We start from the raw sequence: 24513 nt of genomic DNA on the forward strand, positions 1-24513 counted from the left end.
GGAGCGCGGAAATCAGCGACGCGACTAAGGATGGCATTGATCTATTATGCGCGACTGGTGCTCGAGGGCCCCCGTTAGGCCCTCTTGTGTTCACTTCTGTAAACGTGCAGATGCCGTTACATTTTGTAATAACTTCAGACTGATGGGTCTGAATCACTTTTTAATAGATTACTAAGGAAATGACTGTTATGGTATTATGCATTACTATATAATAATAATGCATCATGTCCAAATAGTGTACACATGGGTTATATGTTCAGTGACTTTTCACTGGCTGCAGTTCATATGTATTCATCATAGTCTATGGTAACTACACATGCAGTTATATTGTCTTAATTTGCTTAACGTGTTGATTCTGATTCTGATACGGAGCATTTTGAGTTGTGTCTACTGCCATCTGGTGGCTACCATAAATATTTAGACTGAGATGATGTGAGTAATGATTACTTTTCTCCTTTTTCAGTTGTATATACTCAAATTAAGGTTTTGCTCGGAAATCTTTTCCGAATGTGTTAGGTTAATGGGGTGGAAAAGCTGATTTGTATAATAGCTTGCATGATTTCCTATTCTTTGTTTTTAGGTTCACTGTGGAGCTTCATAGAAACTGACCTGTCACGTCAGGCACTGGTGAGTGACACAAAAAATAATACAAATAAAATAATATGTAGATATTTGTCCAACACCTACATTCTGTGTGCAAGGGATTTCACTTTTGTCAGTGTGTTGCTTGTATAGCTTACAGTCTGTACGTTTATCAATCCATATGTCTTATTGTTACATCTCTCATTCCACACATCCCTCCTCCTCCCTACATTAGGGCAAGGTCATATGACCTAAAAATAGTATTATGACATAAAAAGATAAGCTGCAATAAACATTTATAACAACATCATAATTGAAGCTTGACATATTCCTTAATCGTGGCATGTATGATATTTGTACTAACTTGTTTAAGGTTATCAGAGTGTTAATTTAGGCATTCACATTTAGCTGCAAACTCTGTCTGCTTCTTTTCACAGCAACGGAAATCAGCTGCAGCGTATGTGCACAATATGTGAATTTTTAATTTGCCCCAACACAAATTATGACAGACTATATCATGATGGATAAGAAATGGCCCAGTCCTACGTTACTCCACCATATTTAAACTAACCAGCTTTAGTGAGGTGAGAACTAAGCCAATCAGAATACATCTGCTTGGTATGTCACTGAGGTCTCTCTATTTGTGGAACAGGTTTGAGCCTAACCTGGTTGCTCTTAAGTAATATATTGTAATGGTAAAAAATCTGAATCTGTGTTTATTTACCACCCCTAACTACTGATGCATGACTTTAGTCCTGCATGCTTGTCCCGGTGCTTAAAATAAATGGTCATGGGGCAGAGCATCAATAGAACTTATTAGTTATTTTAGTAATTGAAATGTAAGAAGTTTTCTCTGTGTTTAAGTGGTCAATAGCACACAGTGTCCTCTTAAAGAAAATGGGGTGAGCTGTTATACACCTATAGAGTAATGAGATTATAGTAGTCTAATCTGGGAGGAGTCAAAAATAAACCCGCTCTGCTTCGGCCACAACAAGGAAAATACTGTGCTGGGATTCAGGTATAACTAACTCTTCATTTTCTTCACATTCCACTGGAGAAACAAATCTATTATACCAGTAAAGTCATGTCCTTCCACGCAGGAGCACACAGGGTATGTTCATGCTGTCGCTCCAGCCAGCGACAGAGCGATAATCTGTGACGAATCACATCAAGAAGAGCCATAAGATTGACTCTCCAGAGAAGCCCAAGCCAGCGTCAAGAGCCTGAAGTCAGAAATGTGGCATCAAGAAGAGAATAGTAGACTATTCAAACACGCTGGTGCTTCAGCTCAGTTGTTCCAGGTAAGTTGTATTTCATTATCAATTTGACCACACAGCCAGGTAGACCAATATTTGAGTAGTAGACAAAGATACCTACTGTTCACTTGCCTGTACACTGGCACACTGTAAAAAACAAAACATCTGAATAATCTATGTATTATAAAACTGTGATCTATTACTTTGATTGAACTATCTGACGTGTTTCTAGGTTCTGCTATGACTTTGGTTGACTTCTTGAGTGACACTTCAAATGGCACAATCAGCAGGAGGGGCTCTGATGGAATTCTGTAAGTCATAAGAGACACTTTTTTAGCGTACATTTATAGTTTGAAATACAGTTAATCACACTGACATGCACCTTTTAGAGCTAAGGCCCGACTTCCTTCACATTGCCAGAACAGGGATTAGTCACCTTAAGCGAGGAGTCACGGGTGATCTAATTATTTATGAGGTTCTGAACAGTCAGCAGAGAAAGACTTATATATATATATATATATATATATATATATATATATACACCTTGTTAGGCCCGAGCGCCACAAGCTGGCGAGAGGCCTATTAATCTCGTAAGGCCGTGCGAAGCACGGCTGCGAAAGTGCGCACGTAGTGCGCACGAAATCGAGCGCGAAGCGCTCGCCCACTTCCAAACACTCACTGACGCACTCCTTCACTCATGCACGCCCCGTGCATACTAATTAGTAGTAGGAAAATGGAACATTACCGTTGTAAACGGGCGAAGCCCGTGCAAAAGTGCGCACTAAACGAGCACTTTACATTGCCCCATATAAAGCACTCATTTGCCCTAAGTAGCTCACGAATACGTTCCCCATCTCTTGCATGTTCCGTGCATATAAGCATGTAATGCAAAAATTTAACATTATTACTGTATAGAGGGCCAAAAACACAAAGTGGGCGGAGCCCACTCAAAATTAACGAAAGTACCCGTCAGTGACCAGGGACCCACACCATGAGGTAGGAAAGCGCGAGCGCTTTCCGAAAATGTATAGTTTATGATATTTGAAAAATGGGAAACATTGTTTTTGCATCGGAATATTATTCTTTCTTCTTCTCGGGACCAACCCCCCTATTTTTCACCCAGTGAACATTGACGAAAAGTCACAAAAATTTGCACACCTCTAAAAATCGTGCCTCTCTACATTCTGGCTATTTCCCTTTTCTAAAATAAAAAAAATTGGCGCGTCAGCGCCCCCAAATGTACCAAAAATGCATTGAGAGATGGGAAATGACCCAAAAAAAATCTGATCGTAGAATCATGAAATTTGGCGCCGAGGTCGATGGTGACAAGAGAAGTAAAAAATATTATTACGGCAACGCCGTCTGCCCAACCAAATGTCGGCCATATTGCTTCAAAAATGGCTAAACATGACTTCGGAGTTTTTCCAAACGTGGTACTTTTACGAACTCCTCCCAGGGCGTTGGCCCTAAAAAGCTGAAATTTGGTGAAAATGCTTCTGAGGAGTGGGACATCAAAAGTTATCCAAATTACATTGATACCTCTCACGGTCTCTGTGCGGCGAAGCCGCAAACTGTAGCTAGAATTTCAGAAATCTCCCATATTTAAAATTTCTGCCGTTTGCGCAGATAAAGTCCGAATTGCGTCAAATTAGAATCAGTTGTTAAACTCTTTGCCCTAAACCTACTTGAAGTGAAATAAATTCATTTGGCGCCACAGCGCCCCCTACAGATTTTATATGGAGGTTAAATGTTTAGTTTTGCGAAATTATATGAAATTTGACACACAACTCAATTTTAGCATCCCCATCAAAAAAGTCAATGAGACCCATGTCATAATTGTTATGGCGTTGCCGTAACGATGACCGAAACCTTTCATGTTATTCCAATGGGGAAATCGCCAGAACATGTTTACACTTTAGACTTTCACAAACTCCTCCCCCTCAGGGCGTCAGCCCTATTAACCTGAAATTTGGTGAGACTCATCTTCAGGACCATCAAAAGTTATCCACATTTTTATTCTAAGAGTCACGGTGTCTGAGCAGTGAAGCCGCACATTTTGCCAAGAATTCAAAATAAAATAGCTTTTTGATGGTAAAACAAAGGGGAGAAGATGTGACAGCGTCACAGATTCAGCAGTAGATGTAATAAAAGGACAATTGGGGCGCGTTAGCGCCCCCTCCTCTTGCGGCGTGGCGGCGGCGTGGCGAGGGCCGATCATTGCCGCTTGCGGCTATATTTTATATTATTTACCAATTGGATTTATTCACTTGTTACATCACTCTAACCCTAAAAAGAGGTGTGGTTTTATCGAAACTGACTGTGAGATTGACAGCAAGATTAATATTGTGATTTTATGGAGGCAATTATGAAGTAGGGATGCAATAATATCCAAATCTCTTGGTATGATATTTTATTGTGATGTTGATTGTGATATTTTGAAGAGGCTAACAGAATTGTGGCTATGCGTTTCCTTTTAAAATGTCTTTGGTATGATTAATTACTGTGATATAGCAAAGACTTCAAATAAAATGTATCAGACGATTGTGGTCTTTGTTGTTTCCTGCTAAAAACAATGCATTTAAGCAAACAAACTTGTTATTCAATACATTGTAACAGCTCTCGATAGTATTCTGATATATTTTGGTTATTTTGGTTATTTAACGTTTAAATATAGTGTGATATTTTGGATATCACACTATATATTTAAAAGTTAAATATGTTCTGTGTGCTTATTTATGTGACCTGCCCCAATATTAAACTTTTCCACCATCTTAGCTTCGTCAAAAATCATCAAAATATTTTTTTCCTTTTCAGTCAGATCCCCCAGATCCCACTATACCGTTTTTGGAGAAGCAATCCGCTACGTTGTCCCTGGCGATATGCAATGTTCTTATGGATGTGGAGGACAAGCCTGCAAATATGACAACCCGACGTTCTGGAGGGACGACCTTCAGGCTGTCAAAGGCCTCTACTCCTCCTGGTTAGATTTCAGCTTTTTATGTGTAATTTGTCAGATTTCCTACAAACAATGTACACAAAATGAAACCCTAAACTAAATATACCATATGCAACTGTCTTTTAGGGTGACAGACCACATCCTTGCTTGCTCGAGACCCTCCACAGAAATCATTGAAAAATATAACATCATTGATCAGTTTAAAAGGTAAATACTTTGTATAAATATCTGTGGTGTAGTTGTGTTTGACATTTCACTTTTGTTTTTCTCTTCAGGAATGGCATTAAAACACTGATCAACCTACAAATCCCCGGTGAACATGCCTCCTGTGGAAACCCTTTAGAACCAGACAGTGGATTTTCATATCGTCCTGAAGTCTTTATGGAAAACAACAGTACGCAACGTTTACTGAATATATGTAGTTTAAAGTTGCACTGTAGCTTATATCATTCTTCTTCATTATTCTCCACTTACTTGTCTCCATGGAGATGTTCTTGCCTGGAATGTTCTGCTGTACGGCATTTAACTTGATATGTTCAGTTATTGCCATCGCCAAAAATGACTTGCATTCCACTGATCTGACTGGTAACTTGGTCACAGCGACGCTTGCATGTTTACAGTGATGTGGATCATTCGATGCCATGGATGGAGGAAGTTTAATGCCATACTGTGGAATGTAACATGCAAAGCAATAGTATTTGGTGCATAACTGACCATTCTTCTCCGTGTATTTCTAGTTTACTTTTATAACTTTGGCTGGAGCGATTACAGCGTGGGGTCCCTCACGGCGGTGCTGGACCTGGTGAAAGTCCTGGCGTTCGCGCTACAGGAGGGGAAGGTAGCGATCCACTGTCACGCTGGGCTCGGGAGGACAGGTACAGTAACTAACGAACGTCTGTTAACTGTGAACACGCACGGTTCAGAGAATGATAGCAACGCAGCATATTTCAACGGTGGTTATCAAACTGTGGCAGGAGCTTCTTCTAGTGGTACGTGAGTCTTTCTGCATTTAGGATTCTTCATTTTGAATCAACTTTATCCACATTCATGTCCTCTTTTGGGTTATTTGTTGGACATAACTACTTAGATCATATTTTAGTCCTATTTTGGAACTTAATTAGCCTTAGTTTAGTCTTAATAATATACATTTTATTGAGCTGGTTTGGATCTGATTGTATTCAGAAGGTACTTGTTTGAAAACCGCTGGGCTATTAATAGTACTGAAAATAACCATGACAACAAAGTAACAAGTGACACAAAATGCCACATATTTCATAGTTACGAATAGATTACTTTTCAAACAACTAGAAATTACAAACTGCTCAAATAAACATTAGGAACTGAACTGAAAGAGGCACAGATCAGTTTAGGTATTTTTCTTCATTCTAATAAGTTAATGTGCTCTGTTCTACTTAAAGGTGTGTTATGTATCTTTTCTATTCGAGGGTCCACCCCTAGTGCACCTTTAATGTAACAAGAAGCAAGCGAGACCATCACTGTGTACACTGAACATAATGATTAATAATGGAAATGTTTGAGTAGAAATGAATAATGAATGCATTGTTTTGCTCTTCTTCGCTTCAGGCGTGCTGATAGCCTGTTTCATCACCTTCACGACCAGAATGACCGCCAACCAGGCCATCCTTTACGTCCGCTCCAAACGTCCCAACTCCATCCAGTCCCGGAGCCAGCTGAGATGCGTGAGGCAGTTTGTGCAGTTTCTCGTCCCGCTCAGGAGCGTGTTTTCGTGCGCCAAACCGCTCACGTACCCAGTCACGCTCACCCAGTACCTGCACCGCCAACGGCACATGCTGCACGGATACGAGCGGCGGCAAATGCGGTATCTGCCCAAGATCATCCAGCTGGTGTGTAAGCTGTTGATAGACATCGCGGAAAATCGACAAGTGATTGAGGAGGACGTTTTGGAAGCCCCCGATAGTGAGGATTTGGAGATGGAGCAAAGCATAATAGAGAATTTAGGGCCAGAGATATTCATCAACCAAATGCGGTTGCCGGGTACGCCCACATTACCAAGGCATTTCAACGAACCGGCAATCTTCTACCATCGCAAAAGTTTATGTTACAGCGAGTCCGATTTGAGAAGACTCGGAACGGATCTCAATCTCTCAACGCAGCATTTCACATCTTTTTCACAAGACAACGTCCGAATGTCCGAATCGCCAACCAGTGTGCAGAATAAAGATTGGAATAGCAATACTTCTCTATTCTCGTTTGGCTCTACAATCTCTCTCTGGGAAAACAAAAACATAGAGCATCAAAAAGATGGTTCAATTCAGATTAAGAGAGACAAGAAAGAAGTCATCCAGCGCAGTGAATCAGAGGGGACGAGCACGGGCGGGAATAAGGGCGGGTTGCTGGCTTGGTTGAAAGCGGAAGGGAGAAAGGAGTTGGCGATGAACGGGGGAAAGACGGAGATTAAAGAAGAGGAGGTGTCTGAGGTGCCCTTCATCACGCTGCAGACGGAGCTGTCGCTGGATGCCCGGAGGCTGCTGGTGGCTCAGGCTCTGGCCGTCGACCTGTTCCTGGAAGGAGAGGAGCAGCACAAGAGAAAGGTGTTGGACTGGGAGGTAAGTTGTCATGAATGTCGTTATCGTTTGTTTTGGCGTGTCCATGTCGGCGTGCAGAAAACAAGGCCACATTTGGTATATGTGTTTGCTATGTTTAATACCAAAACATTTTGCCGGAACAATATTTCAACAGTTTATATAGTAAGTTCAATTTAAATGCAACAAAAGGTTCATTATTTAATTCACTAGAGCTACTGTGTCACTATAAAAACTTAATCGACAAAAACATGCAAAGAAATTCACTATCACAATCAGAAATGTTTGTATTTACATTTTCAGACATAAAGCAGTAAAACTGTCAAATGAGGAGCCTTGGAATGACCTGCGACGTCATATTAACCAATAATGTGATATCGATCTATTGTGCATCGTTAATGACAATTTTATCACTGTGTCCCAAATGTTGTAAACATATTTTAGCCTCATATAAAAGTCAGAATTTCTTCTAAAAATTGGAACATTATCACTGATTTGTTCCTCCTGTTCAATATACAAGCAATGAGTGGCCGTCTTTCCTCGCCCAGTCCACCCCAGGGCAGCTGTGACTATAGAAGTACTGTAGTCACAGAATGTAGGAATGTGAATGACATTGTAAAGCAACTGTAAGTTTCTGAATACTGTGTATATTATGTATGTATAATATTATTCTTCCTTGGAAACATTATTGCAAAGATCCATTTATCTACTTTATCCTATTTAGAATCCTGTTTTATCCATGCTTATATAGTATATATTTAGTAATAACCATGTTGTTTACTACTGTAGTGACTTGATTTCACTTTTTTAGTTTGGACATTATCTTTATTTACGAACATTCCCTTGATTTAGAAGAATGTTCAGTGTTGGTTCCAAATGTAAGCCAACAGCATTAGTTTACGTTCCCTTGTCGTGTTCCCTGTGTGGCCAAAGTGGTTGAGGTGGGAGCAGTGTAAATGCAGTAACGTGTGTTGACAGGCTGAACTAAACCAAGGCGGCGCATGGGAGCAGTTGTGCCTGGAGCAGGACCCCTTCATCCTCACGGGGCTGATGTGGGCGTGGCTCGAGCAGCTCCGAGAACCTGTCATCTCTGCTGAAGTCGCTCAAGCTCTGGACCCGAAGAACGACAACCCCAAAATGGTCCTCAGCCCACTGGACCAGGTCAGGAGAGAACAATGTTGTGTATTTATCAATAGTACGGCAGACTTAGGTGTTTTTATGGCCCATGTAGAGAGGTCACTATGGCAAATGTTAGTGTTTTTATTATGTGGGACAGTGGCCGATATGTTAACACCCTCGCCTAACAGCAAGAAGGTCCTGGGTGGTCCGCAGCCTTTTGGTCTGGTGTTTGTATGTTCTATTACAACAGAAGAAGAGGGAAAACAGCCCAATTTCATGATTATTAAAACCATGAAATGTGTGAAATTCTTATTGCCTTGATTGAGTTTTTATTTGTTACTTGATCTAAAAGTGGCAAATGAAGGTTATATCATATTTGTAGTATCGATTGCATTTAAATTTGATATTATAGCTTCTCAAACTCCTATGATGACTCTCTAATCATGATATTTAAAATGGAAAAGTTCTATATTCAAGCTCTAGACAAGACTTTAAGTCAAGACTAACAGTGTCTTCTTTTCGCAGGGCGCACAAGAAACGCTAACATGTATTCTGGACTGCATGACTCATATGCAGTTAGTACCGGGAAAGGTTGAGAATGCTTTCTTGAATCGGACCATAAAGGCATTCACTGGGGTGAGTGCACAGTACACAGCAGAAGAGTCGTATACGCAAGTTAAACTAACTTTAATTCAGAGTAATATGGCTTAGGCTCATTAAGATTTATGTATTATTTGTTTAAGTATAACCACTAAAATCAACATTATCATGTTTTTCTGTTACATATTTGTTGTCGTAACAGATGCAAGACAGCACACCTGAGGGAAGTGAACTGTACAAGTCACTGTCTAAGGTCCTGAAGTGTGTCCTGAATGAGAAGAGAATGTCACTGATCGAAACAGAGCATCCCCGCCGGTACTTTGTTACTTAGGTAGTTATTCTAAGTTAATTTTAATTGTACTAGGAAGTTTGTTTGCCATTGTATATGTTGTCATGTCATGTTGTCATGTTGATGTGTCAAAGCACGTTGTGTCCACTAAGTTATAAAATGAATAAACTTGATTTAAGAAGAATCATAATTCTCATTCTCAGGTAAAACCAGCAGACTGATTCATCTCTATGCCTTACTTCTGGTCATTCTGAAGACTGCTTACCTCAGCTGAAAACCAAGTTTAGACAAACTTAGGTTGTTGTTTATTGTCATCTTATTATGTAATGCCTTTGTTCACACCGTAATAGTGTTTTGAATGTCATACAGATTTTTCTAAACACAATATATTGAGATTTACATGTACATATGCTTTTGTCAAGCTTTAATAAAAGGAAACTGTAACATATGGATTTTGTTCCACTTTATTAGCTGAAGAAATCCATTTACTGGTCCTACATAATAAACATACATACATAAACAGCCTTTCTTCAAAAAAATAAACTTAAATGTAAAGGGATTTTTAAACTTCATAAAGCAGGTCACATCTTGAAGAGTGGTAAAAAAGAAAGAACATTAAGGATTTTATTGTTGTTTTGCTCATGTTAATAATCATGAATAATCGTTGAATCACAATGTTTATTCGCCCAATAACCGTTACACTAATATTTAAAATCCTGACATCCCGTGATGGTGGCGATTTGATATTTAAGAGGTAAAACAATATGCTTTCAGGACATCTGCTCCGTCCGTGCCCTCGACCGATGCCACAATGCTGGAGTAATCACACACAACATGGGTGAATCCTCTGAAATAAAATGCCACAGTAATAATTGAATAAAATAATATGTTTAGATTGCTTGAATATAATGAGATAAATGTAAATAACCTTGACATGGAGTGAGATCCTCCCAGTAAGTGATAGCGGCCCTCTAGAGTTTGTTTACCATCTCTATGATTCTTCCATGTGAGCACTCGCATAGAGAGGTCTCGAGAGGCGGTCACTACACGGAAACTGTCCTGCACATTTCAACACATGTATTTTCAAGCTTATTTTATGAAGGGAAATAATGAAAGAATATAAATAGGAAATGTAATAAATGCCTTACCACCCACATGGCAGAGATTGGCATTGTGTGGTCTGAAAAGCTTTGAAGCAGTTCTCCGTTCAGAGAGTAGACAAACAGTTGATGACCAGCCGACAACAGAATGCAGTTGCTGTCTTTGGCCTTTAGGAGGAGCTGTGCGGCGCTGACTTGGGTCAAATCGAAGGACTTCACCTGATTAACTAAACATATAATGATATAATTAATGACATGATGACAGACCAGCGAGTGAGAATGAAGTGACGCCAATACAGCTCTTATGTTCTGATGTTTACCCATAATTTCTGTTTTGTACTTGGATTTTTTGAGGCAGATGTCAAACACAGTGAGGATGTTGTTGCTCTGGAGCCCTGTGTGGATTATCACCAGCCTGGACGCTTGTGTCGGTATAAAAACAGCCGCTTGGCACCCAGCCACGGGCAAAGACTGGCACAGAGGCTCCTCATCCTCCGATTCTTCTGAAGTCAAACTTTCTGTGTGCATAACCTATTTAGAAGGTGTCATATAGTTATAGTTTATCAGAAATGTAGTATTGTAATGAAATATACAAAATAGAGTGATACCTTGGCACTAAAATCGTTATTGTCCTTGGTCCCAGCTATAATCCACCTTTTGTCCGGTGAAATTAGGAGCGTTGTAACTTGAAAAGAGTCACAAACCATAAAAGTAGATCTTTTAGTCAAATCTGGTCCCGCTAACGTAATGACAGATCCTAAACGTCCTCCCACCTGTAAAGAGCAGAACATACTTTTGCAATTACAGACCATAAACGATAAAGTTATAACACAAACATACTTACACTCAGAAACCAGTTGTTGTTGATTGTGTACGTGAGTAACTGGCTGTGTGAGAATCCTGATGGAAACGTCGCCATCTGCTGCCCAGTTTGACTGTGCCATGTCGTAACAAGGCCCGTAGAGTCGACTGTGACCACTAGGTTATGCTGTGGGTCTGTTATCATGTCTGTCATTGGATTCTGGGAAGCTGGACTGGACCACAGAAGCTCCCCCTATAGGAGACAAAATATTTCATAATTGTATTATTTTGATAAACAGGTGGGAGCTTTTGGCAAGAAATGTGGGAGAAATTCTAATAAAAAGAGGGTGGGAGATATATTGCAAAATTGATTGCCATAGAGGATATGCAAAACTATTAAAAATGACCTCAGAAAGACAGTAACATCTTGTGTCATCACCCAAACAAGAGTACAAAGTGATATTTCTGCCCTGTTGCTGTTAATTTTATGATTTGATGGTCCATTTACATTTTGTGCAACCTCAACCAAGTCATCAGGCACATGCAGCACATTCCTGGTGCACAATATCACCCATCCCTTGTACCAGGAGCTGAACACAAATGTTTTGACGCTTTGACAAAATACTTAGCGCTCACGTTTTTGGCTCCCCACGCTCGCACTGTCCCGTCAGTCGAGGAGCTGCAGACAGTTACGCTGCTGCTCCAGAAGTCAGGGCAATCGGATGAACTGCCATTCAGGTACGTCAACCCTGTCACTCTGCCTGGATCAACAAGAAGCAGGTTACTTTACTGGGCAACATCAACAAGAACCGGAACTAAACCCGGACTAAATGTGACCTGAACCCAAACACTGTAAAACCTGTTCTAAAGTAAATTAAAACAGGACAAAATCCGTAAATAAATTGAGAGTTAAAGGTGCATATTGTTATTGCTTTGCCTGGAATGTTCCACAAAAGTGCATTTAACAGTTTTAATTGCAAACAAAAATATCTTTAAAAAATATGAGCAAGCCCGTGCACAAATCTGACCAGAGGCGTCGCCTTCAGAATCAGAAAAATGTTAATTGCCATTGTAACAAAAGTCACAACGTAGGAATTTGCTTTGATAGACACTGATGTAAAAATAAATAAATACTAAATAAATAGTCAAATAACAAAGCTAGCAGTGTAATTTGTATTGTTGAAGTGACTTTTATGCAGTCTCAACGTTTTCAAAGCTTTGATTTATTCTAGATAATGTTTTTTTTTTTTTTTTTAATCAAATCAAAAGACATTTTCAATCTGCAGATCTGAAAATTCAACTTTATCCTGCTCTGAGTAGTCCTTTAACCAGGATTATCCCCTATCTATTTATTCCGGTGAGTCCTGGTCCCAGAAGCATCCTATTGTACTAGCCTTTTAGTGCAACTTTACCATTTAAAACCAGAATAAACCAAGAACACACCAGGACTAAACTGAATGGGTGTCAGTATTTAAAGTATTGCTCTTTACCTGTGTGTCCCCTGAGACTTTTGCACGTGTATCCTCCAGTCTTGCCCTGGCTCATCTTTGTCTCCAGGTGGGACCGGCGGAGGAAGTACTGTTTCCAGGATGGGGCCCCTTCTCCTCCCAGTCTGAGGTTACAGAAGACCCAGCGCTGCAGAGCCATCCTCCTGCAGAAACAGGTGACATTATTACTCTTTCATTATTACCCAACTAAATGTTCTAATTGCACGGTGACACTAGCAAAGTTTTACCTCCACAACCATGGTGTCTCCGCAGCGTCTTTCCAATCCTAAAAGAAGTAATAAAGCTTATGATTATGCGGTAGTAATAGTTCAATCAGAGCACTTCCGCACGTTGGAGGCTTTACCTTGCACACAGAAGAGGCTCTAAAGAGCTCTTCTTCTGTCAGGAACGTGAAAACATGAATCAAACAATCTTTTATGAGGTAGGTATCCATGATCGTCTCAATTGTCACCAGTGTGAGAAGTTATTAGATCCACTCCGGACCCAACCCACCCACGGCAGCACTTTGGAGAACTACGGAAATAATACAAGGACAATTTGCTTCGGTGTTCAATGTGTCAGTTGTCTTACTGTCCACTAGATGGCGACATTATACAGGCGGACAGACGGATGCAGGTAGGGCATCTTTGTATAAATGATGTAGTCTGTGCATTTATAAGGCAAAAGGGCCGCACATGACCTAATAGTGACTTTTATGTATTGCATATCTATAAAACAAATAATGTATGTTACCTGCAAAGCTCTATCTATTCGTTTTTTCTTTTACATGACCATAAAACATTCACTCAATCGGCATTATAAAAAAAATATATGTAAAATAATCTGTTGTATTGTTGAAAATGTCTCATGTCTTGGTAGATAATCGCACCATCCACTGTGGGAAAAAACCCCGCCGCTTTGGGAAACAAAAGTCACCTCAATTAGTCAAGGTGAACGTGTGGAATAATGAGAGTCCCTGCACTGCGCTTCAGCCCGGGCGGAATTCTTGAGCAGGGCCCCGCGCCTGTCTCCTGAACACGCCCCAGATAGATGAGCCAGATATAAGGCGAGAGCTGCGGGTTGCAGAGGAACCAGGAGACAGAGACAAGCCCCAGGGTTCACCTGTGTCACCTTCACGATGACAAGAAGGCCCTCGGGACGGGGGCCGCGCGCGCAGGGACGCTCAGTCTGGACGGTACAGTGAGAATCAAACCGCCACCGCGCCTATGTGAGTTTGGATCGCCTGTTCCGTGGACTTACCTGAGCCGGAATCGATCGGAGAATAAACGAGTTACTCATCAGCTCGACAGACACGGGGCCGCAATGAGTCGGAAAACGCGACGTTGGATTTTAAGAGTTTTGCTATGTCTAGGGATTGTTTATTTGAAAATTGGGTGAGTTTGGTGTGTTTTACGCACAACTTTTTACTGACGAATACATTTACAGTGTGCTATACGTTTGAATAAGTAATGCAAGGTAATACTACTATTTAAGGTCTACTAGAATATGGTTTAATAATATAAATCAGTGCCTACATTTTACACGGACTAGTTTGGCACAACATGCATGGCAGGGAAGTGCACACCTGCTTTCTGGAAATGTATAGTCCTTCAACAAGACTGATTCCAGTAAAACTTAACAAAGCCTTTGCAAACATTTGAAAATCACATGGTAATTACATCTAACAAGAGCACAAGCAGGTGACAGACGTAGAAGGTACTTTTTCTCAGTCACCTCCATCTTCCATTCACAGTGGTTTCTCGTCGGTGGTGGCCCTAGGTGCGAGTATAATCTGTAACAAGATCCCCGGTTTGGCTCCAAGACAGCGGATAATCTGCCAGAGTCGCCCCGATGCCATTATCGTCATCGGAGAGGGAGTTCAAATGGGCATCAACGAGTGTCAGTTTCAGTTCAAAAACGGCCGCTGGAACTGCTCTGCGCTCGGGGAGCGGACTGTCTTCGGCAAAGAGTTGAAAGTGGGTATGTTGCCTGTCTGTTAAAGTTCAAATGTTTTCTGACATTGTTCATGTGTGATATACAAACCTCAAATTGCATGTAAATTGTGATTGCAACAGTTCTGGCCTTTTCTCTTTTATTCAGCTCTGGTGCGTAAAAAGCGCACAGCCGCATTAACCTTGGATTCTTTGTCACATCTCACAGCAAAACTTGCATTGCCATAACAGTTTAATACACTAGACTTATTCTCTCCAACATAATTGTACTTGTCTAAGCAAACTGAACACTTGCTGTTACTTTTATAAATAATTGGAGTTTCCAAAATGTACAATAGACAGATAGCACTTGTGTTGAAATTATAGCCTAACTAATCCATATAGCATCTTCAAAATAAAGTGCATCCTATAAAAGCCAGTGTCACTTACATCAGCCCTTGTTCTGCTCCTCTTTTCCCCTCTGAGCCTTTCTGTATAAAGGCATTTGAAGCCAGCGCGCTGACAAAGCTCCCGTGAATGTTGGCAGCTCCTCCATTCAAGTCTCCCCAGTCTCCGGAGACACATTTTCACTGGTCTTTATCCTGTCTAGTGATGGGTGCCACAGTCCCACTGTAACCATGTAGATCTTACCACGGGTATAAGTTACAGTACAGGGAGGTAGCAGGGGAAAACAAGAGGAGAACACGCTCAATTTGAATAGAAATGTGTGCGTCTATTCAAGAAATGCAGATTTAAATAGAAGCCAGGATTCAATATCAGCGTGTACAGCAAAATATTGAGTTATTAAGTTGTATATGTACCTGTGTATATGGAAAAGTACAGTTACGAGGAAAGGGAATTTTGAACTTTGCTAAAGAACATTGTAAATCTGTGACTCAATAGAAAATAATTGACTTGAATTGATACTGGTAATCAATAATTTTAGTAATAGTTATATATGTGTGTGTAAGCTGTGTGGACAGTATGAACGAAGGAAGGAAGTAGTATAAAGACATATTTGTACTTAGGGTCACAAAGTTGTGTAGAGGTTTTAACAATAGCCCAGACCTTATAGCCCAGCTGTTCGGGACCATCTTGCCATTGCAGAGAAAGGATTATTTCTCTTTGCTTTTGGAACAAAGCTGCTTTGTTTAACATTGTGTCTATTTAAGTGTCTTTAGCCCATCAGACTCTCTAGGTCAGTGTGTCTCTGAAGTGAAAAGTTGAAGCAAGCGGTTTGGACAGCCATACCTAATAGATTGGTTTCACTGATCAGATTAAGTCCAATTCTCGTAAATGAACGCCATTGTAGACGCTTAAGACCCAAACGGCGCAGAGGAGCAATTGTTCCTAAACCTGAAAAGAGGGCAATAACCAATGGAGAGGCACCATGTTAATGCAAGGTGTATCAGTATAGAGCCATCGAGTCTAGTATTTCTAACCCGGGCCTTGAGTTGTGTGTTGACATTAAACTTAAGTTGATATTAAGGGGCTAAAACATGAAGGCGAAAACAAAAGTGGCAGGAGCCTAATCACCTGGCGCTCCTTGCTTCGTCTTGATCTTTTAGTCTTCTGTCTTTTATATAGCTTCCACCTCTCATTACACGCTTCTGAAGGATTCCTGCCGTCTCTTGTGGTGAACTCGTGCACTCAGATCTGCAGGGGAGAAATTAACAACAGCGTAGTCAAAACTCGAGACACGCCTTCGTTTTTGGCCCGGGGCCCGCTGTGAGCCTGTAAAAATGTCCACATAATTGATGCCTCAATATGATTTTTTGGTTTTCAATAGAGAGAGTAAATCCAAGATGTCTATCAAATAACCTGGCAGTGTCTGATAGTGAACCTGGTGCCACAAGGAAGAGGAGGAGGCCGTGTTTATTTTGAACAAACAGAGGCTGGTGCAGTTTATTTACACTCCGATATGATAGATAGTTACATATTGAGTTTTCCTGTTGATGAATAAAAGATAAAGCAAGCCATACTTCTTTGCCTTTACATTTCTTAAAAAATCCTTTCCATACAATGCAGTTGGTTTGAACTAAATTTGACCTCACCAAACAACAAAACAACATTTTTGTGGACCTTTTTTAAAGAAGAATTTAGTGGCACAGTGGGTTTATAAAGCTCTTTAGTACAGTCCAACGATCAATTCCTAGAGAATGTTGGCCTTTCTATCTCCAGTGTTGGGCTGTAGCTAAATAATTCATAGTGTTGATTCTTTTGATTAATTCATTTGTTGTTTAGATCATAAATTGCCCAAAAATATGAATATATATATCTAAATTAACCAGATTGTGATGACGCTTGAGTACTGGTATCTGTATCTGGATTGAGTACACTACAGATAAAATATGGGGGGAAAAACACTAACTTTACACATTTCCCTCTCCTTGTGATGTCATTACTGCTTTTTCTGAGTCATAAAACCTCATAAAACATTTGAGTTTGTTTTAGTTCAGATAATGATTATTCAGTTATTAAATTAAATGTTTATCTCTGGATTTAATTTGTTGCGATTAACTTATCCATTGTAATGTTGTTTGAAGTGTATTTGTTTAAAGTGATTTAAAATACATTACCGGTAGTGTATTTATGTTTAAGGAACATCAGTGGTGCAGAGGGTTAAGCATTTGCCCACAAACTGTTGGGTAGCTGGGTTGCATTTGGGTCAAGGGCAAAATGCTCTTGTGTGGATAAGACCTTTCACCAAATTGCCTCCATGTTAGGACTGTAAATTAATCGCAATTCAATTAAAATAATAATATAAAAGTTCACAATCAGCCACTTGCAAAGACTAAGAGGAGCTGTAATATTCTCCCAACAAATGAAATACCTCCTGTCTCCATAGGAACTTAATATGCATAGAGTCCAATAACATTAGATTGGATTATGTATTGGTCTAAAATATTTCACAATATTCTGAAATTGAAATGCTCTTGAGAAAAAAATGTGCACTGCTTCTGCAACAGTAAAACATTTTTAATTATGTATCTTTATATATATTTTCACAATTGTGCAGCCTAACTCCAGTAACAGTTATGCCCTTATGATAAATCAATCACAATGTAGTCTAAAATGGTGTTTAATGCTATATCACTGCTTAATAATGGGATTTTGTTCTCATGTTACACAAATAAAAACTGCATATTGATCTGACTGAGAAAAAGTGCACGTTCTTTTGAACTCATATCACTGATATCTAGTCCAACCTGAGCACGGTATATGAATCCCTGTTTGAATCCAGCTGGTTTAACCTTTACGTCTGCATCATTATTTCCTGGTGCGTAAATGATTTGTTAGAGATAACAGCAAATTGAATATTGTGATGTCAGCCCCCTATGAGCGCATACAGAGCAGGAACCAGTGGATCAATAGCTTTTCCTCCTCAACAACCCTCTTATTCATCCTGCTTAGTTTCCAGGTCAGACTTCGAAGCACACTTGTCCAGCAAAGGCCCCTGTACAGTTAATAATTAGTCATTTTCAGTTTTCTGCCATTTTTGGATGCCTTTTACTTCTACAGTTTACAGTCTAAACTAGATAATCAAAAGCTCTTGTTTCAAATGACTTGAGGGGAAAAAATCTAAAGTCGTCTTCCAAACAAGCAATTCAGTACATGGAACATTGACACAACATCAAACTCTAATAGTGAAGCTTAAGCGCACAGGGGCCAAATCATGTCTAATCATAATATTGTTAAGTAATGAGTACTTTAAATATGTAATTAAGTACCCTCTTCTGTCTCCTCTGTCCAGGCAGTAAAGAGGCCGCCTTTACCTACGCCATCATCGCGGCAGGAGTGGCCCACGCCATAACAGCGGCGTGCACGCAGGGCAATCTGAGCGACTGCAGCTGTGACAAGGAGAAGCAGGGTTTCTACAGCAAAGACCAGGGATGGAAGTGGGGAGGCTGCTCCGCCGACGTCAGCTACGGCCTGGGGTTCTCCAAAATCTTCATCGACGCCCGCGAAGTCAAGCAGAACGCCAGGACGCTCATGAACCTGCACAATAACGAGGTTGGGAGAAAGGTGAGTGTCTTCTTAAGACATTTGTTCTCAAACTATTCCCGCTGTGCAGCACTTATATTTGGTTGTCGATGTAGAACCGACAAAGGTCTAAACCAAGACTAAAGCGGGCTCAACCCAGTGTGGGAATGCACCCTAAAACCATGTCTAAACCAGATTAAAACCATGTCTAATTCAGGATTTAGTCATTTTTAGTCTTTCTGTTTCTCCATTACCTGATTGGGTAAACTATGCAGTATTAATACAATGAAGACTTAGGTAAATTGGTGAATTCATTTTGTAAGTGTTGTTTTGGTGCCATTATCACTTAAATAATACAATGCAACAGTGAAACTCCACTTATGAACTGTTTTTTCAGACAGGCTTTAGACTCTCCACTAGAAGTAATAGTAATAGCTATGTAATTCCATTTACTTTGCTCACAGTTTAAGTCATCCACTGCGTTAGAGTTCACAGTTCTTAGATTGAGGCACAAATGTCTGCCGAAGCCTTTAGAATTGGCTTAAGCAGAGTTAACTTGTTTTTCTTTCTCTGTTGTTTTTCTCCCGGTGCCAAACAAGTCTGATTCTCACCACTCACACGTCCGAGTGCACAATGGCTCAAAAGGCCTTTTCAAATAGGTTTTTGGGACTTATTCTTAGTGACTTTTTGAGCTCAAATCATGTGTCAACTTCAATGTAGAATTGCAAATTGACTTCATTCCTCGTGTTTTTGCTCATACATTTAAATTTATTTTAGAAGAATCAATAAGTTATGCAAATGTAACTAGAGCCTGAGGTCCAGAGTAGACAAAGGCTGTCACTGGAGTTGGTCACACAACAGCTGATGGATACGGGATTCAGCCAGCCATCTTTTTAGGCGATGCCAGGAAAAACAAGGTGGTTTGTTGTTTGTTTTGTATTTATTTTTCATAAATACCTGGTGGGAAAAGCGTTTTTTAATTATTTTTTTTACTTGATGTAAGACACGACAAGATTGTAAGCAGATAATTTCTTTACAAATTAAACTACAAGAAGCTAAACTTGGCTAATATTCATTCAATACAAACTATACTCAAGGGAGAATGTGACAAAATTGCCTATAGTTAACGCAGTAGTTCAATAAACTATTAAAACTAAAAAAAATACCATTACCATTTAATTTAATTCATTAAAATATATACGTTTTTGAAAAGAAATGATTGTATATTATGTGACGAGTGAAATCGCCAGCATTTCCATAAAAGACGGAGTACATTTGACCTGGTGCGTCTCAGTGTCATCGACGCAGGGTTTAGCTGTAATCCCAGTCACTCGACGCCTTGTACAGTTGCTCCTGACATTTGTGTGTTGTGTGTGACTACATACACACAGCCTGAAATCTGACACACTATTTTGGCTTCTGTGCGGACGCCATCACACTGCTGTGTGGTGGGGCTGCATTTAATCCTAAACCATACAGGAGTTAGTGTGACAGGCACGTTCAGGCTTTCAAGTTGCACTTTTGATGCTTGTGAGTTCAAGTGCAGTACACGGCAGCCACGCATTTGGAGATTGTTGTTTTATTAGTCGGTTTATTTAATGTAATGTCTGTGATATTTCCCAAAATAAAAGTTTTATTTATGTTTTCTTTTGCATATTCCCTGTACATTTATTGAGTCACCCAGAGTTTAGTATGATAAAATATTGTCAGTATCATCAGGGAATAGTTTGACGTATAAACCCAGCATAAGAAGCCAACATAAGAGCATTTTTTTTATTTCAAGCTATGTTTCCATTATTACAATGGTGGCCTTTGATTTCTATTCAAATTTCTATTCGAATGAAATTATAAATCATGTTTTAGAAACCATGTGTTTGTTGTCAAAATTCAATTGCATATTGTATTCATTAAGCAAAACTTATTAATATTAACATAATGTAAATAAACATTGAAGTTATTACTCTCTACAAGCACATGACACATGACGACAGCAATTATCCAGGAGCGAGGTGGAGCGGCTGGTGTCCTGATGCAGCAGTAACAACCTGAAGTTCAATGCCAAGAAGACAGTGGAGATGATCGTGGACTTTAGGAAACTTACAGCCCCCCCTCACCATGACAGACTCCCCCATCATCACCGTGAAATCCTTCTGCTTCCTCGGCACCATCATCACTCAGGACCTCAAGTGGGAGCCCACCATCAGCTCCCTCATCAAGAAGGCCCAGCAGAGGATGTACTTCCTGCAGCAGCTGAGGAAAGCCAAGCTGCCAGCGCAGATGATGGTGCAGTTCTACACGGCCATCATTGAGTCCATCCTCACCTCCTCCATCACCGTGTGGTACGCTGGAGCCACAGCCAGGGACAGAGACTACAGTGCATTGTGCCTCTGCTGAGAAGGTGATCGGCTGCAGACTTCCATCTCTGCAGGAACTGTACGTCTCCAGAACTCTGGGACGAACAAGTTGGATCACAGCCGACCCTTCTCACCCTGGACACGGACTATTTGAGCCACTCCCCTCAGGCAGGAGGCCACTCCCCTCAGGCAGGAGGCCATTCCCCTCAGGCAGGAGGCCACTCCCCTCAGACAGGAGGCTACGGTCCATCCGGACCAGAACCTGGCGCCACAAGAACAGTTTCTTTGCCTCTGCTGTTGGACTCATAAACACTTCTAAACACCTGCCACTTTAACAACTATTCAACCAATACTTTTCACGCACTGTTCACTTTCTGCACTATTTCCGACCATCTGTAAATGTTACACACTGATACAAGTTTATTTTATTTTTTCACCTTATTTTAGTGGTCAATTCTTAATCTATGCATGTCATATTTGACTCGATTGCTATTATTATTAGTTTATTATTCATTGTTTTATGTTGCACCTTAACGTCGAGACAAGGTCCTATGTTTGCGAACTGTGTTCAGTGACAATGGCAATGAACGTTTTCTGATTCTCTGATTCTGATTCTGACGTGGCTTGTGTTGAAAACCTCTGAAGTGGCTTCACTACCAGTAACTTAAGTTATCTTTCCTCAGTCATTCAGTCAAGAAAAATATAAATGCCGTAAGCCTTATAAGCAAATATTAACATTGACTCCTGTTTTGACTTCTTTGTAAACTTTTATACTTTGTTTGTCTTCAGATCCTGGAGAAGAACATGCGCCTGGAATGCAAGTGTCATGGCGTCTCGGGCTCGTGCACCACCAAAACCTGCTGGACCACCCTCCCCAAGTTCCGCCAGCTCGGCTACATTCTCAAGGAGAAATATGCCCACGCCGTGCACGTGGAGCCCGTCAAAGCCAGCCGACACAAGCGCCCCAAATTCCTCAAGATAAAAAAGCCCTACTCGTACCGCAAACCCATGGATACAGACCTGGTTTACATAGACAAATCTCCAAACTATTGCGAAGCCGATCCGGTGACGGGCAGTTTGGGCACGCAGGGGAGGGTGTGCAACAAGACTATGATGCAGCACATTAGCGGGTGCGACTTGATGTGCTGCGGACGGGGGTATAATACGCACCAGTATTCACGGGTCTGGCAATGCAACTGCAAGTTTTTGTGGTGCTGCTACGTCAAGTGCAACACATGCAGCGAGAGGACAGAGGTGTACACGTGCAAGTGAGGAATATTTATTGGCCAAATTAAATGGATTTGATTTGTGGGCATTTGGAGACTGCAACAATGATCAGAGGATGTTTATGTCGTTGGATGGTGCGGACTATCGGCTGACTAGGATCTTTTGCACATCTTCGTGGACGTTGGAACAATCGATGACTGTGATCGGAATCCAAGTCACTGAAGTGTCATACGTAAAGCTGTACAGACAAACGTTATATTATTATGCCATTTTAAATACCGGGCGTGATGCTGTGGGCACATCCCGAGCACAAATGGCATAAACTGGAATATTTAACAACACTGTATTTAGAAAATTAATAATGTTAATTTATTCTGTAAATGAACTACTGATTTCGTCCAACGTGGATGACTACTACTAAATGCTGGGAGACTTCTATCTTATTTAAATGTGTTTAAACTCCTCACTGGATAAATCCGGGGCTGTATAAAGATGTCAGAAAATGGCTAAGCATACTTAAAGTGCCCTTCTGACCCCATCATGAGTTTGTCTTACCACTGTTTGCTGCTAGTCCAGAGAAGCCCGGCTGCTGAGGTAGAAGACTGTCCGCTCTGCTGACTGTCTTCAATGGCATTGCTCACTTTCAACTGATTTAGCTTAACCCTGGACTTCACTGATCAAACGCCAGCACACTTACCACTTTTGGTAAATAATAGTTTATAGAGTATATTTTGTAAAAGGCTATTTTTATATGAAAAGTTTTATTTATGTTTTCTTTTGCATATTCCCTGTACAAATGTTGGATTTTAATCTTTTTGACAAAGCTAATATGTAATGTATTATGGCCCCTGTTGTCTTGCCATAGATGTACATTGTAAAACATGTGCTGCATTCCATGACTACTGAATACAGAAAATGATTAACGCAATGAAATCCCCATCTCATTTCATTATTGTGTTTTGAAATATCACAGGCAAAGCAATAACATCTGCAAAAAGACAAGCGGATGGCAGACCTCGCCCCAGAAAAGTTACACAGTTACCTTAAAGTTACCTTAAAACAGAGTAGCCAAAACCGTACTCAAATAAGAGTAAAAAAGTACTTGGGGAAACAACTTCTCAAGTTCGACTCAAGTTAACTGTCTGAACGTAACATCTGATTTACAATTTTAAGTTAATGCATTTGAGTAAATAATGCTCAAAATCCAATATTTTTAAAGCATAGACACACATAAGCGAAACTAAATTACATCTAAAGAAGCGGTGGAAGAAACACAAATCATTTCATACTGTCAACATAATACTTTTGTCACTTTCAGTCAAGTAAGAGTACTGTTACTTCAATACTTCAAAGTAAATAGAGTAAATATGACTGAGTACTCCCTCTGCCTTTAAAGTGGTCTGTTAACAACAAAGTGTGATACCCACTGCGTGTAGCTTCAAGTCAAACTATTGTAATTGACTTAATGTCCGTGCTGACACCAAGAAGCACTTCGTAAAAAGTTATCTATCATTTGAAACCAAGTTGTTCGCTGTTTCACAAGTAAAGGGCTTTATAACGTATGGGACAGAAAACACATTGTCGGAGAGATTTGCATCAACTTTAACTACAAATTAACTATGACTGATGGCCGTAGTCTGTGGCATAAAAGAGATATCCTTTGAGCGAGGGGCGAAAGTTCCTGGGGCTTAATTGAGGGCCCTAGTTGCAGACTGGAAGTAGCTGTGAATGCGGTGGTGCCTTAATTCTAGGCTCCCAGCGTAATTGATGAGGCCACTCGGGCAGACTGTCACTGCTGATGGCTTGCTCAGTCGGGGGAGTGGGAAGCTGTCAGGCGGGATAGATGACTCGCACATCTGCCTTATTCAGCTCCTGCACAGCCCGTTGCTACAACAACTCCGGCGCGGCCCCAGAAAATGCAGGCCAGACTCTGAAAAGGGCCGGTCCGTCGTGTCAGGCAAATGTTAACAACGCCAAAGCCCACAGTCGTTAAGGATTCCACTCTCAGGGAACTGGGAAGAGACGAGAGGCGAGTGTTGACGGAAATCTGCTCCCAGTAATCTCGGAGTGACAAATGTGTGGAGTGTAAAAACGTTTCACCTGGCTCCAGACTACCTCCTGTTTTTTTTTTTTGTCTTACAGTGTAGCAAGTAGCATCATCATCACCCTCCTCAAAGTTAACACAGTCCATACAGAGAGAAGAATACAGGGTTAACTTACAGGAGATGGGCGGTGTCACATGTCGTTGTAGTGTAAAGAACAA

The 24513-nt window shown here is 40.6% G+C and overlaps 3 protein-coding genes across 3 annotated transcripts; 2 read left to right on the forward strand and 1 right to left on the reverse strand.

Moving 5' to 3' along the window:
• Positions 1 to 1609: 1609 nt before the first annotated feature.
• ptpdc1b (protein tyrosine phosphatase domain containing 1b) lies at positions 1610 to 9408 on the forward strand. Its single transcript, XM_072448653.1, has 10 exons — positions 1610 to 1883; positions 2071 to 2149; positions 4653 to 4818; positions 4921 to 5001; positions 5070 to 5188; positions 5532 to 5669; positions 6379 to 7382; positions 8337 to 8519; positions 9003 to 9113; positions 9280 to 9408. The coding sequence occupies exons 2-10, from the start codon at positions 2113 to 2115 to the stop codon at positions 9406 to 9408; spliced, it is 1968 nt and encodes a 655-aa protein (XP_072304754.1). The 5' UTR covers positions 1610 to 1883; positions 2071 to 2112.
• A 580-nt stretch (positions 9409 to 9988) lies between these two features.
• fbxw12 (F-box and WD repeat domain containing 12) lies at positions 9989 to 13245 on the reverse strand. Its single transcript, XM_072448921.1, has 10 exons — positions 13119 to 13245; positions 13003 to 13040; positions 12758 to 12918; positions 11904 to 12028; positions 11311 to 11520; positions 11075 to 11239; positions 10787 to 10997; positions 10515 to 10693; positions 10295 to 10425; positions 9989 to 10213 (listed from the first exon to the last, which is right to left on the reverse strand). Exons 1-10 carry the CDS (start codon positions 13206 to 13208, stop codon positions 10114 to 10116), a joined length of 1410 nt encoding a protein of 469 aa, XP_072305022.1. The 5' UTR covers positions 13209 to 13245; the 3' UTR covers positions 9989 to 10113.
• Positions 13246 to 13722: 477 nt separating this feature from the next.
• Positions 13723 to 23189, forward strand: wnt7ab (wingless-type MMTV integration site family, member 7Ab). The gene is made up of 4 exons (XM_072448922.1): positions 13723 to 14148; positions 14508 to 14734; positions 18440 to 18711; positions 21813 to 23189. Exons 1-4 carry the CDS (start codon positions 14078 to 14080, stop codon positions 22293 to 22295), a joined length of 1053 nt encoding a protein of 350 aa, XP_072305023.1. The 5' UTR covers positions 13723 to 14077; the 3' UTR covers positions 22296 to 23189.
• The last annotated feature ends 1324 nt before the right edge of the window (positions 23190 to 24513 follow it).

Source organism: Eucyclogobius newberryi, unplaced genomic scaffold (assembly GCF_026437365.1).
Source record: "Eucyclogobius newberryi isolate DKJ021-1_F unplaced genomic scaffold, fEucNew1.0.hap1 SCAF_17, whole genome shotgun sequence".
Taxonomy (NCBI): Eukaryota; Metazoa; Chordata; class Actinopteri; order Gobiiformes; family Gobiidae; genus Eucyclogobius; species Eucyclogobius newberryi.